General features: G+C 35.2%; 1 protein-coding gene across 2 annotated transcripts in view; it reads left to right on the forward strand.

Moving 5' to 3' along the window:
- LOC145993952 (protein O-mannosyl-transferase TMTC4-like) overlaps nucleotides 1-11,095 on the forward strand; it is a 77,853-nt gene extending 66,758 nt beyond the window's left edge. For both annotated transcript variants that reach the window (XM_083129928.1, XM_083129929.1), the window contains exon 14: nucleotides 302-11,095. In XM_083129928.1, coding sequence (XP_082986054.1) covers nucleotides 302-435 — 134 coding nt within the window. In that variant the 3' untranslated portion in view covers nucleotides 436-11,095. The remainder of the gene's footprint in view (nucleotides 1-301) is intronic.
- Nucleotides 11,096-13,988: the final 2,893 nt, after the last annotated feature.

Raw genomic sequence — 13,988 nt, forward strand, 5'->3', positions numbered from 1 at the left:
CACCATTTTAAATGTCCGCTTCTCGGGTATACATGGTCAGAATCCGAAGTCCTCAAACTCGCAACAAGACAAACATGTCATTAATTTACACATAAATTTTCGTTAAGTTACAGTGAATAAAACAAAAGTTATATGCTTTGTAACCTTTTTTTTCGATCATCCCTCATACAATAATTACAATAACTTAATCTATAAGCTAAACAATTAGTAGGGTAGTTGAAGTGTTAGTGAGGTAACTATGGATGAGTAACTCTTGAATAAGTAACTTTGGTTAATACCTTCGACTTCTTGGTTTTTTCAGGTGTGCTCTATCATCGTTGGAAGAAATTTGAAAAGGCTGAAAAGCTGTACAAGAGATCCTTAGAGATTAACCCACACCTGCAAAGTGCCAAGGATAACCTAAGATTGTTATATAAGACTTTGGGAAAGGGGTAACATTTTTTATATATCCTTTCTTATTTTTTTCCAAACAGATATTGTTATAATAGATTTTTTTCCCACTGGGACCAAAAGAATTGAGGTTCCGCATACTCAATACATGTAAGACTGTTATGTGTGGTTGTATGTGTAAATGTTACATGGAAGGTTTACTTGAATCTTTGTTGTGTCCTTTTTTAGGTTTGTCTTGCCCTTAACTTGAATATTGCAGGGTCATTGCTCTGTGTGGAGTTTGGAATTTTTCATTTTTAAGTATTGTTGTTCCAAGATTGTGGTTATTCTGAACCTTAGGCCTGTTTCAGCAAAGCTTTCTTTTTAAATTTCTCTCATTTCAAAGGGAAAATTACGTGTCCAGGGCTTGTACTGATGAGGAAATCCTGGAAATGTCATGGAAATCAGCTTAGAAGCAAAAAATCATGAAAAGTCAGGGAAATTGGCTTAGGAGTGGAAAGGTCAGGGAAAAATCAGGGAAATTGACTTAGGAGTGAAAAAAATCATGGAAAAATTAGGAAAATGTGCTTAGGAGTGAAATAATCATGGAAAATTTGCTGAAATCAGCTTAGGAGTGAAGAGATTGTGGAAAAGTCAGGGAAATGACCTTGGGAGTGAAAAGATTGATGATTGTTGATATGTCAGGGCAATCAGCTTAGGAGATCATGACAAAAGTCAGGGAAAACAGCAAAGGAGTGAAGAGATTGTGAAAAGTCAGAGAAATTTTGTAAAAGTAATTAAAAACATGAGAAGTTCAGAGAAATAGGATAGTTTTTGTTTACTAGGATTTCATTGAAAAATAATACCATTTCACATTTTTCTCCAACGAGCTTCTTTGATTGTAGTTATTATTTGTCAATATATTTTTATTGTTAATTTTTCTACCTATATTTCCAACAAAAATAGTCTCCCATATAGCCAAGTGGTTAGCACTCCTGCTTTCATTGCGCGAGTCCCAGGTTCAGTTCCCGGTTGAACCCCCCCCCCAAATTTTTTCTGTTGAAATACAAATAGTCAGAAAAGTAGGCTGTCTATTTAGAAATTAACTTTATAAAATAAAAATTGCAACTAATAGCAGAATTATCCACTCGATTGGGAGCTATTTTTAGAAATTTCAGATTGGAAAAATTATTGGTAATTCTAACAATAAGTCAAGAATGAGTACTATTTAACCTATCCAATCCTAGTATTTTCTAATACACATATCTAGACATCAGGGTACACAGCACACATGAAGACACTTCTGAATGCTCTAGAAGAAATTCTAGAATATCGGAAATCTTTGAAATGAGTTGAATTTTTTTAAAAAGAATATGCAGAAGCAGAGTCAAGGTCAAAGAAACCTTAATATGAAATAGGTTGTGTTAATTAGGGTAGGTGAATTTTTAAGCTTGTATTGACATTAATTTTAACGATTTCTGTGATATAATTGAACAATGATCTGTTACTAATTTATTAATATTACACAAATAGTGAATTTTCATAAAATTGAAAGTTTAGAACTGAATTTCTTTTAAAATATTAAAAGTGATAGGATATTGATAATGCAATTACGTTATAACTGTCCCTGCATGTGTACAAGCTTTACCTATAACATTTCATTGGAATTACTGATAAGTTTTAGCCACAACTTTATTGAAGAAAAACTGTATCTGTTATATATAATATAGTTATTGATTCATTAATATAGACATGACAATGCGTAACTTTACGAGATGTAGCAAATATGATCTCAATTTGAGACACCTTTATAAAGTGTGAAATGTATGTTTATATATATTTACAGCCCCTTTGCTTGCATTAACCTAGTAGTTTTATTGCCATCAAACGTTCAAGATGAAAAGAAAATGCCTTGTTAGGTTTGTTAACGTTTCAGTGAATCATTTGGTGCTTTTATTGGTTGGTTGTGATAAAAATTAACCATTCTGGTTACTTCGGATATTTTTCATACAGTAGGGGGTTCTCATGTAGATAGTTAACACTCTCACCTTTGAAGTGAGCAGTCCTGGGTTTGATTCCAGGTGGGGACATCAAAATGTCAGGTTTGAGCTAGCATCATGATGACAGCCGGGGCCTACTTGAAAGGAGTACAATAGAAGCAGCCTCCAGTGTAGAAAGCCAGAAACAGCAGTGATATAAATGATGATGAAAATGCAGTGTCCAGTGAAAAGCTGCTTCAAAGGCCTTGGCTCTCAGAGTGATGTACATGATGCTCTTTTTTTGTTTATTATTATTATTAAAACAATTGCATTGTTTAAGAAATCTCAATGTCAAGATTGGTGAAATAATTGACAGATTTGCAGATAACTGATGTACGTTGCAAAATGGATTGTTTTTTCCTTCAGATTAATTTCGAAGGACCACTGCCTTCATTACACTGGGCTCATTTCCAGCTGGCAGCTAACCTTCTTCACTATTTCTGACTCTTTCTGTTCCCCAGTGGTCTTTGGGGGTGAGAACAAACACAGTTGCAAAGTAAAAGCTGTAGAGGTAACATTGCTCTCTCGTAGAAACGTTGCCAAGCATACTTCTGTTTTTGCCAGTTGCATCCAGACCTGTGGTGGTTATTCCAGAAATTTCATTGTGCACGACCACGTGTACAGTTGTACCACTAACCACTGTTGATTACTGGTACTGAAGATATCGTCAGAGATCTCTCTCCCTCGCATTAATTTTTGTGTGGAATGCATGGATTGGGAGCCTCCCCAATGACATAGTGGTAATGTTGTTGCCTTTTAATCAAGGTGTTCCAGGTTGAATACCCAGTGGAGGTATATTGAACATTGATTTGGATCCCACTTTAAACTGTAGGTCTAGTCCCGATTAGTCTATCTGTGCATAAGGTGAACTCAAGACAACAACTCAAACAGACATGGACCAGGAGGAGGTAAGTTTGTTCTTTGCAGTTGTGTGCAATGTCATTTACGGAAAGTAATAACAAAGCAACTTGCTCAGGATGGGGTAGCTGTAACAACTTTTAAAATATGATTAAAATGAGCTGTAGTATCTGCAGCAGAGTTCACGTGTGTGTGTGTGTGAAGAACAGGTCTCTTGTTGGATGCCACATAAGTAACACACTGTTAACAGACACTTTCATCCAGTCTGTTCCTGAAGTCACCAATTTCATAAGGCCAGTAATTTTAATTTGATTCATGCAGAATGCATTAAATATTGGCATAAAATTAATGAAAAAAATGCACATGTTACTTTGACCATGCGAAATACCCAATCTTTTGGTGATTATTGTAGAACTGATATTTCCATTACATTTTTATTATTATTATTATATATACCACACTATGCTCGTGCAGTCGCTTTGGGCTCTGGCTATGGGGCACGTGCAGGTTTGAGTCTCCTGAGGGAAGCATAACAACTTATCTCCAGAAATTTCGGCCTTTGTATGGGGCAGGTGGTCACCACCACCGTGAGAAAATTGGGGAGTTATGAATGAGTAGCGTAACCTGGTCACGGAAACCTACAACGAAGACTCGGGGTTCGTTGTGCTGACCACACGTTACCCCATAACTGGTTGAGGTGGGAGTGGCGCCAGCAGTTGGTAAGTAGGCACTGGGCCTCACGGGTATTATTTATACATCGACATCATTTTTTGGATTATCCCAAATTTTTCCAAACTTTCAGTGCACTTATCTTCAATCCTTGGTGTTTGTGTGAAATCATCTTGAGAACTCAGCTGGATAATTATCCAGCATGCAATAACACCATGGGTCCCAGGTTCGAATCCCAGCCTAGCCATGAGTGTTCTTTGCGAGAATCACTTCATCAATTTCATCATATCGGTCATCCTTATCTTCACGTTTAGCCAAAAATTGCAGAATAATGAAGTAAAATAAACCAAATCAATTAATCCAGGTGGAATACGTGAACAACACGAGCGGTAGAACAAAGTAGTTAATTGGTGCTTAGTCCCTGCAGTATTCAAGTTAAATCTTCCTATTCTCTAGATATTTATAAGAATACGTTACTAGTCATAACACTTAGGTATTTGTTGTTTCTTAGAGACATCTGTTTTAACAGAGTAATGTGTTACTAACACTTTTTGTTATATAATATTATAATATTAGGTGTACATAAAGATCTATATTTTTTGTTGATGTATAGTTATGCATCAATCTAAGGTTGTGAAAAATCATGACTCAATTTAGATTTGCCTTTTAAATTCCTTGTGAATGTGAATTGTTTTATGTTTCAGACAGACTTCAAAATAATAAAAGGATGGAAATTACAATTGAGTTGTATTTAATCAGGTAACAGTTCAACACTTTAACATAGTGCTTTGTTCAAGCGTAATTATCAACTTGAAAGACCACTTCCACTTGCAACATAGCGGGAAATTCATACTCTCATGTGTAGATGGGTGTATTTTTAGTAGCCGTGCCCATTCCGACAATATTGAAATAAATGTCACCTGGTGCGAAAGTGTCACTCTTCACCTTAAAATATCACAACTTCATGAGATAATCATTTTTATCATAAAATTCATTTCTCCCCCACAATGTTGTTGCCAAAATAATAAAAATTATTCATTTTGCATAATTTCCAGGATATTAGACTTAGAAAAGTATCAGCTGGTGTGGCTGATTAAATTCAGCTGGTACCCGATTAAATTCAGCCGGTACCCAATTAAATTCAGCTGGTACCCATATCACTGGTATTGGACATTGCAATCAGTATCAGCTCGTCCCTAGTTATAACACTTGTTTGTTTGTTAAGCCAGTATATATTATTAAAATGTATTAACCAATGTAGCTCTTGAAAAAGTTTGACATTTGAAGCAACAAAACATTGGAAATATAATAGGGTCATTCCATGTCAAATCAACCAATAAAGAAATATTTTTGAACCTTTAGGATTCAGATTTTTAAGATTTTTTGTTTATTCATTGTACCTGTGAAGAGGAGAAAAATTTCAAGAGTTTTTAGGTTCTTGGTTTTTGAGTTATTGACTTTCAAAAAAGAAAAAAAATCCAAAATTTGATGGCATTTTGACATCTTTAAACAGTTGTAGAACAAAAACTATTTAACCTAGAGAGCTCAAATTGGTATCATTCTCTTCTGCTTTTAATGAGCTTTTATTTGAAATGCAACATGACTGTGCTGTTTGAATGTTGTATTTTTTTTTAAATATACATTTTGAAGACATCAATTGACTTTGTGTGCAAAATTTCATAATGGGGTGGCAATGGGTTCCTATGGAAATTTTTGGTTGTTGTTGGAATGTGTGTGAAATTTGCTAAATTTGTTGACTCCAATGTTAAAAACCATAACTATAAGCTGAGATTACCATAAAAGGAAAACATTGGTAAACATAATTTACATGCTTTTATTGTTTTGAAGTACGAGTGTAACAAGCAATGCTCACAGTTAATGATTATTCAGACTGACACTCTTGTTAATATTTTAACTATAGTTTTGTTAATGATGTTTCATGATTACAGAATCTCAAAGATGGTTATGAGTTGTTAGCAATTAATGTTTATTGCAGGCCATTTGAAGTTTTCACCGATAATGATAGGGTAGTACTCTGTTTCACAATATATCCTTCCACTCATTAAATGCTACACTTTTTATTAACAAGAAAGGTGTCCACAGAAGAGGCTCTTGACAAAGATACATGCATGTGTGTGGAAATATTGAACAAATAAAAAACAAGTATTTATCATAAAAAGTACATTTTTACATGGATATTTAATATGAATTATAACATGTAAAACTAGGTAGAAAGCATTTCATTGAAAGGGAATAAAATTTTAGCAAGAACTCTGATCCTTTGTAAATGCAATAACATTGAAAAATGTTCATTGTTGCATGATCTTAAAATGCCAATTGATAAAGAATTGTGAAGCAAGATGTATGTGAAACAATACATGGTTTCTAGTTTTTTGGTGTCTGTGTACGCGTGCACTTGGGGGAGATTTCTGGCCGAAGTCACAAGCAACACATGACAATCAACATGGGGATTTCACACTATAAGTAAGCATTGACTGTGCATGAGCGAACAGCAGACCGAGGTGACTTAATGCACTGTATTGAGAAAACATCCCAGTCCAAGTGACACGTGACGCATGCACTTGGGTGTGAAAAGTTACATTTATTTCTGAAGGTTCGTTTCCAAAAGATACGTTTGTTGTTTGTCATTTGGGCCTGAAAGCTCCCTAAATACTGCCATATATTGCACTTAAGAATGAAAAATTCTCGGTTACAAGACTCACAACTGATGTTTCTTTGTTAACCTATTCCATTGTATCTAAGGATATCTGTTTGTCAGTTATGCGGAGTGAGGGTAGTTCATTCTCATCAACTGACAGTTAATTTTTAGGGGCAGTTTTTTTGTTCGTGAAAGATTTCGCTACCTGTATGCCTGATGAATCTACCAGACAGGTGGCGAAATCGAGTGAACAAAAATTGCACTGAAAAATTAACTGTAAGTTGATTGAACAACCTATTCCATGAACATTTTACAGCTATTGTTGTTATTATTTTAAATATAAAAATATGCTGAGGATTGTTAACATTATTTATTCCAAAGTTGTGTTCAAGGTTATATTTGATGACCTTGGCCTCTCCAAATTTGTTATCATGTTATATGATCTAAACTCATGAAAAGCAGTTTGTGCTTCATTAATAATGATACATTCCATCTGACCAAGTTTTTATAATTGTGTTATGTATCTTGTTACTAAAAATTATGCATGAATGTTTTCTGGCACATAGTCTGCACAATCTGTGGTCAAGTTAGCACAAAATTGTAGTAAACTGAAAATACTAAGTTGGAAAAAAGTAAAAATAAAATTTGCGCTGAGCAGAAATCACTTTGAATCGATGCCTATATCAATGACAGTAGTTTTACCGATACCAGTGCTTGGAAATTTTAACAGTTAAAAGCTGTTCAAAATATTGGTTGATATTAATATGTAAATATTCCACTCGAATTTTATGGACCAAATTTTGTTTTAAAATATTCAAGAATTTCATCAGAATATTGAAGTATCTGTTATGTAATCGCAAAATCCATTTTTTCAACACAATGCTGGTGCATTTTATTTTAAATAAAATTCCAGGATAACTACTTATGCAAAAGTCTCACATGACACTTTTGCGGACCATGAAAAATGGCAAAATGCCAGAAAAGTATAGTCGGTATTGGTAAAGAAATTCCAACTTCTACCTTCCAATCCAGTATACCATTGGCATCAATGAGATAATTATTAAATTTTCATTCATATTTTCAATTTGAATTCAAACGTTACAAATTTTTCCCCTTGTAATAATTCATGTCACTAATGTGGGAGGTGATATTTTCATCTAAGTATTAATATATTTTTTATCTTATGTTTAACTTGTATTAGAATTCTTTACTTTGATTAGTAAATTAGCAAGTAGCCCTCGCTAGAAATTAATTCCTAATTACATGTAGAGGCTGGCTTAAATATAATGAGGTGTATGTTTGTTAATATTAACGTATTGAGCCTGTATAAGTTTTAATCTTGCTTATACTTTGGTAAAATATTGGTATTGTAGAAGAAGAACAAAAAATATAGATCTCTGATTGTAGTGTAGAATTGTAGGTAATAGTATATTGCCCACTTATACCATGTTTTTGTTATTCTGTTGCATGGGTACAATTTTTTATACTCTAATAATGTTTGTTGAATGTATGAAATGTTAACTGATCATTTATTTATGGCTTAGATACTATTACAAGCAGTGTCCTGTATTTTTCATTACTTTTTAAAACCTAATGAGCTCCATTCTCAGTAACCTGTGGCTGTTTGCACTGTGCTTGTCAGTAAAGTTAAAATTGATTTTATGTTTGATATTTTGTCTGTGTGTCAATCCGAGTACTTCTGCCTTAGGTCATATCAGTTTAAGGAAGGACTTTTCATTTTTATTGAACTTTGGATATAGTGAACACATTATCTAAATTTGGAGATTTTTTTTTTTACAAGCGGGATAGACTGTATATGTGAAAGAAGAGATGTCAATCTTTCTTTTGCTACGAATGTAAATACAACATTGACATTTTTAATACTGAAAAATTATTATTTGCAGGTGTAGATAAAACTACGAGGTTTATTTTTTAATTAGGGGCCGTTTTGAAATAAAACAAAAACATGCAAATGAAGAAAATTAATTATCTCTGTGGCTGTTCATATGTACATTCAGCTACTTCTCAACGTAGTTCCCATAATTCTTGAGACACTTGTCGTAGCGGTAGATGAGCTTTTGTAGACTCTCATCAGAGAAATCTGCTGCCAGGTCAGACAGGCAATCCGTCATGCTAGGGGCAAGATCCGGACTGTATAGAGGGTGGTCCAGCCGCTCCCAGCCAAATGAGTCAATGAGCGACTGTGTGGCAGCTGCAGTGTGTGGCCGTGCATTGTCGTGCAGCAACATGATACCGGAAGACTTGAGAGTGTTGCAAAACACGGCTGCATTAACTGTTTGTTTGCCAAGTGTCTTATTAGAGAAGTTTTTCATTGATGAAATATTCCTAGAATGCATCGTATTGCCTAGCGGGTGAGCATGAGCGTCTTGGATTGAGGGGCATCCTGATCGTGGTTCGTCATGAACATTCGTGCGACCGGCCTTAAACAGACGTACCCACTTGCGCACGGTGCCTTCAGCAATGACATTCTCACTATACACCTCACGTAACTGCGATAAATGTCTGGTGCTTTCACATTTTTCGTGGTCAAAAACCTGATCACTGAGCGTATCTCGCACTCGGCGGGATTTTCAATCACCTGCACCACTTCCATTGTCCACCACAACCACACCAAGCGTTTCACAACGTGCAAATGGCATCTGTTTGCGTGCAAGGCATGTCAGTAACTAATGCATATGCGCAAAATGCCAAGCACTCAGTGTTGCCACCGTGAGTGCAAATTGGCCCTTAATTAAAAAATAAGCCTCGTAAAATTAATTCAGACACCAGCCCCTTTTTCTCAGGAGCCAGCATTTTTTTTTCAACTCTGGCTAAGAAAGCCATGAATTCAACTAACATAAAACTACATATTTTCGTGAAGTGTGACCTTACAACATTAAACTTATTAACACAAGAAATAATTAATTCTTGCACCAGAGTCGCCATCCTAAAGAAGGCTCGGCTGTTAACGGCATGAATAACTATGCAATACATTCTAAATATTACCGACTCTACCATATTGCTGCAGATTTTAAAATTCGGCTAACAGTGAGAAAATTCATGGCATGTTTATTATTCTGATTTAATCATACACGTGATACAGAAAAAACACAAACATTAAAAAAATATTGCACTCGTTATTTTTAAAAAAGTAATGGAAATTCCCATAAGCAAATGGAAAATGTTTTAAAAAAAAGGAATAACTTTTTTAACTAAATTTGAAAATTCAGACACAAGGTGAAAATTTTCCGGCACCCTGTATTTGTCTACCCTTATTATTTGTGTATATTTTGATAAACTGTAAAAGTGATTAAATATTCATACACTTAAATTATCTTCAAATTTGTTTTTAGTTGTTTAAATGCAGATTTGGGTTGCACGTATATGAATATATTTGTTTAGAATTCTTGAGATTGCATTCTCTAGTATGTATTATATTGGTAATAGTTTCACTCAACTAAGTCTTTTGCACTTCGTATTATGTACCCATGCAGTCAGTTTTTATTTTTTAAACGTAAAGATGTTGCTTACATTGCACTACATGTACATTAAGTAAGTAAGTTGTGATTTTTCATGTTTTATGATCAAAGTTTTTACTATCATGTTTTTCTTTTGTATGTATATAAAGCTGTGGTAAACTTGATGTCATCCACAAAGCAATAGGTGTATTCCTTGGTAGCTCTTATAAAAGGTTTGTTGTTTATATGTTAACATGCTATCGAGCTTGGATTGTTTTTATTTGTAGGAAAATTACTAAATATCAATTAATGGTTATCTATCCTGTATATTCTTCACTGCCATTGCCTGTGAACACATTGCACCAATATGCCTCGGGTATAAGGCATGTCATGTGTCTGAACACCTGTTGTCACTGTCGAGAGAGAATGTTTTTGTCTGTAGAATCCAGTTTTACTTTACCTTTTGAACAATATAAATTGACGAAATACAGTTGTAAACCTTGAGCATGCAAATACATTTTATTTGTTAGTTAATATTATGAACAGCACATTCTTTCTTATTGCAAAGGTTTTTTTTTATTGTATTATCAGATTCAGTGGGAAGAGAAAAGAAACCAGAACATTGAATTACAAAATCATGGTTCCCACTGGTTTGGAAATCCTTGAAAAATCAGAGAAATCAGCGTATAAGAAAAGTCAGGAAATTTGGAAATACACCTCGGAACCAGCTTTTTTATACTTGCCAGGATTTGTGAATGAAAATAAACGTGCTGTTTATAATATTAATAACGGAATGAAATGATGTAATTATTTGAATTATTAACATGTACATTTTGTTAAACTTCGAAACTTTAGTTTGTGTGCATTAACACATGTTTAATATTAAGTACATTCTTCATTGAAGTGATATGGACGTTTTTCTACTTTGATAATAAACAAAAAGACCTAAATTGTGATATATTTTGTAATTGAATTAAGTTTGTTGCTTCATACTTATGTTGAATGAATGCATTATATATGTCTGTGTGAAAATATATGATAAAATGTTCAAACACAAACTTGTTGTTATTTCTGGCACTGTGGAATACCGTGGGGTTGTACTTGGGTTGTATGGATGGAATTCAGTAAGCAGTAATTGCTGAAGTGTATTCAGTTCCCAAAAGCAAATTAAGATTGGTGGTAATCATTCATGGAGCATAAAAGGCCTCATCCTTGGCGTCATTGCCTTGTCATCAAGGGGTCCCGGGTTCGAAACCCGGTGGAGGCACATAGTGTTTCGGATCCCACTTTAAACTGTAGGTCCAGTTCCCGGTTAGCCTTACTGTGCATAAAGTGGACATAAAACAGCAGCTCAACTCAATGGAGCATAAAGTTGTATAAAGTGTTTACCCTATTTGGGCATTTATATTATATGTTTCTAACTAGAATGCCAGGGGTTCCAAGTTCGAATTCCAGTGTGGCCATGGATGTTCTTTGTGTAACGCTTCAATTTCATCATTTCACCACTCGTCCTCATCTTTGCAATGAACGAAAGTGGCAGAACTGCAATGTAAAATAAACCAAATTGGTAACATGTTGCTAATTGTGGGAAAGAAAATATCTCTTTTGAGGTGTGAGAAATGTTCTGTGTATTCATGTCATGTTCATGGGTGTCGCTAGAGATTTTCCTAGGGGGTGTCGAATCAAGGATACAGACCAGTGGCATATGCAGAAGTTTGTCAAGGAAGGGTGATTTTTAAAATTATTGCATTATCGGTATTTTAAATTATTATTATTAATCTTATATTATTATTGTTATTATTACTAGTAGTAGTAGCAGCAGTTTTAGTTTAGTTTATTTTAGCATCCAATAAGTTTATTATATGAATAATATAGTACTTGTTACAACTAAGATTACACAATAGTTACTTCTAACATTAGTAGCAATAGCAGAAGCAAACGCAGTAGTATGAGAAGCTTCGGAACGTGTGAAAGTTACAAATTAACAAGAGTTTCAGTGTTGCAAATTATGAAAGTTTTGTACCAAATTCGATATCTCAAGACCATTTTTAAACTGACACAAAATAAGGTGAAATAAAGTGCTTCGTTTATAAATTGCCATAAATTGATAAAAGTAAATTGAAATTTCCAGGGGGTTCGACTCCCCCGCCGATGCCCATGGTCATGTGCCATTGTATGTTGTCCTATTTATGAGGATTATTTAAAGAAAAAGTGATTCATGCTTACAACTGTCTACTCATATTACTGTGGAGGTTGAAGTTATTGCATTATTTCAATAGTCTCTGTCCAAGTATAGGACATGTTGCCAAATGTCTGGCAATTTTCTCATGACTTCATCTGAATCGTTTTTCCATATATCCCTATGATGCATTATGTCATCAATGGTCTTGAAGCAACATCGTCGTAGAAGATCTTTTAACTTTCGAAACAAGTCATAGTCATGTCCAGACTATATGGCTATGCTCCTGCATTTCCCAATTTTACTGCTTAAGCAGTTGACTCACTGAATTTGCAGCGTGGCACCTTGAGTTGTGGTGCATCTCACCAGAAGTGTTGGTTATTTCCAGAAAATAGCTGGACATGGGTGATCCTCCAGAAAGTTACCATAATTCTCACTCTTCGGTTCTGTGTGACAAGGAAGACTGGCATTGTTGTCGTACGCAACAAGAAGCATCACTTTCATGTTGCTGGGTGTGTGTTGGAACTTTGGCAGTCTTTTTGATTCAGGGTATGTCCAAAAGGTCTAAAATCCTAAAGGTCGAAGTCCACTTTATACACAGTAAGGCTAATCCAGACTGGACCTACAGTTTAAAGTGGAATCCGAACCACTTGTGCGTCCACTGGGTATCGAACCCGGGCTCCCTTGGTTACAAGGCAATGACGCTACCACTGCGCCTTGGGGAGGCCCCAGAAGTGATGTCACCTAGTGCAGTTCGAAAGCTCCAATTTAACGAGCATTCAAGTTCACAGGCTGTAGGACTTGACATGTACTAGACTTCTGCACTTGTTTCAAATCGTGGAAGTTGAAAGTCAGCCAGGTGTTGATTGTAGTTCTTCTAATGTGTGGAAATGCAAGTATGGGAACTTATTAAAATGCTATGTGCTTTCTATGGTGAAAAACAAGTGTTTAAAATGCGGGGAAATCAATGTGTTCATAGTTTTATCTACTGGTCGTATTTGGCGCTGCAGTCGAAGTGCAATTCAAAAAGATTTCTGCTTCCAGCTCAAGGCTTCGAGACTGAACTGCGAGACCATTCTCGAAAGGTGTTTGCTTCAAGAACATTAGGGGTGTGTAGGACAATTTTTTAGGTCGGGACAGGACAATTTTTAAATCCGGACATTCGGGATGGGAAAAATTTGAAATTTCCCGAAGACCTAGAAATCTTCCGATCAGTTCTAAACACTTACAATGAGAAGACATCGAGAATTAACGACTTTTTAAAATAACCATTCTGTATTTCCCAACTTCTCGGGATCCCGAAAAGTCGTGAAGTTATTTCCCGAAGTTGGGATCGGGATGGGAAATTTTTTTCCTGATCCTGGTCCCAACTTTTTGGGATCCTGCACACCCCTGAAGAACAGTCTTGCAACTTTTGGATGTGGCCTGAGTATGGCAAACCACTGAACCATTGTTGGATATAGAAGTGAATCATAACTACAACCCTGCACAAGTTCTCTGTGAGATGTAACAGAATTTCTTAAATTTTGATGAATACCATTTTTTTCTTTACATTAGAACACTGTTTTAGTGTGCACTACTCCATAGGTATATTTCATCTACATTACAAACTGTTGCATTGTGGGATCGAGCAGCCATGATGAAGGTCAGTTCTTGTAAGCATATGGAATTCAAGCGGGCAGGTGGGAGATTTAAACCTTGTTTACAATGATACATAGTGCAGCATTCAATTGTTCAAACAAAAACTAACGTTTATC

The sequence above is a fragment of the Lepisma saccharinum genome, chromosome 10 (genome assembly GCF_977018435.1).
Source record: "Lepisma saccharinum chromosome 10, izLepSacc3.1, whole genome shotgun sequence".
In the NCBI taxonomy this organism is placed as follows: Eukaryota; Metazoa; Arthropoda; class Insecta; order Zygentoma; family Lepismatidae; genus Lepisma; species Lepisma saccharinum.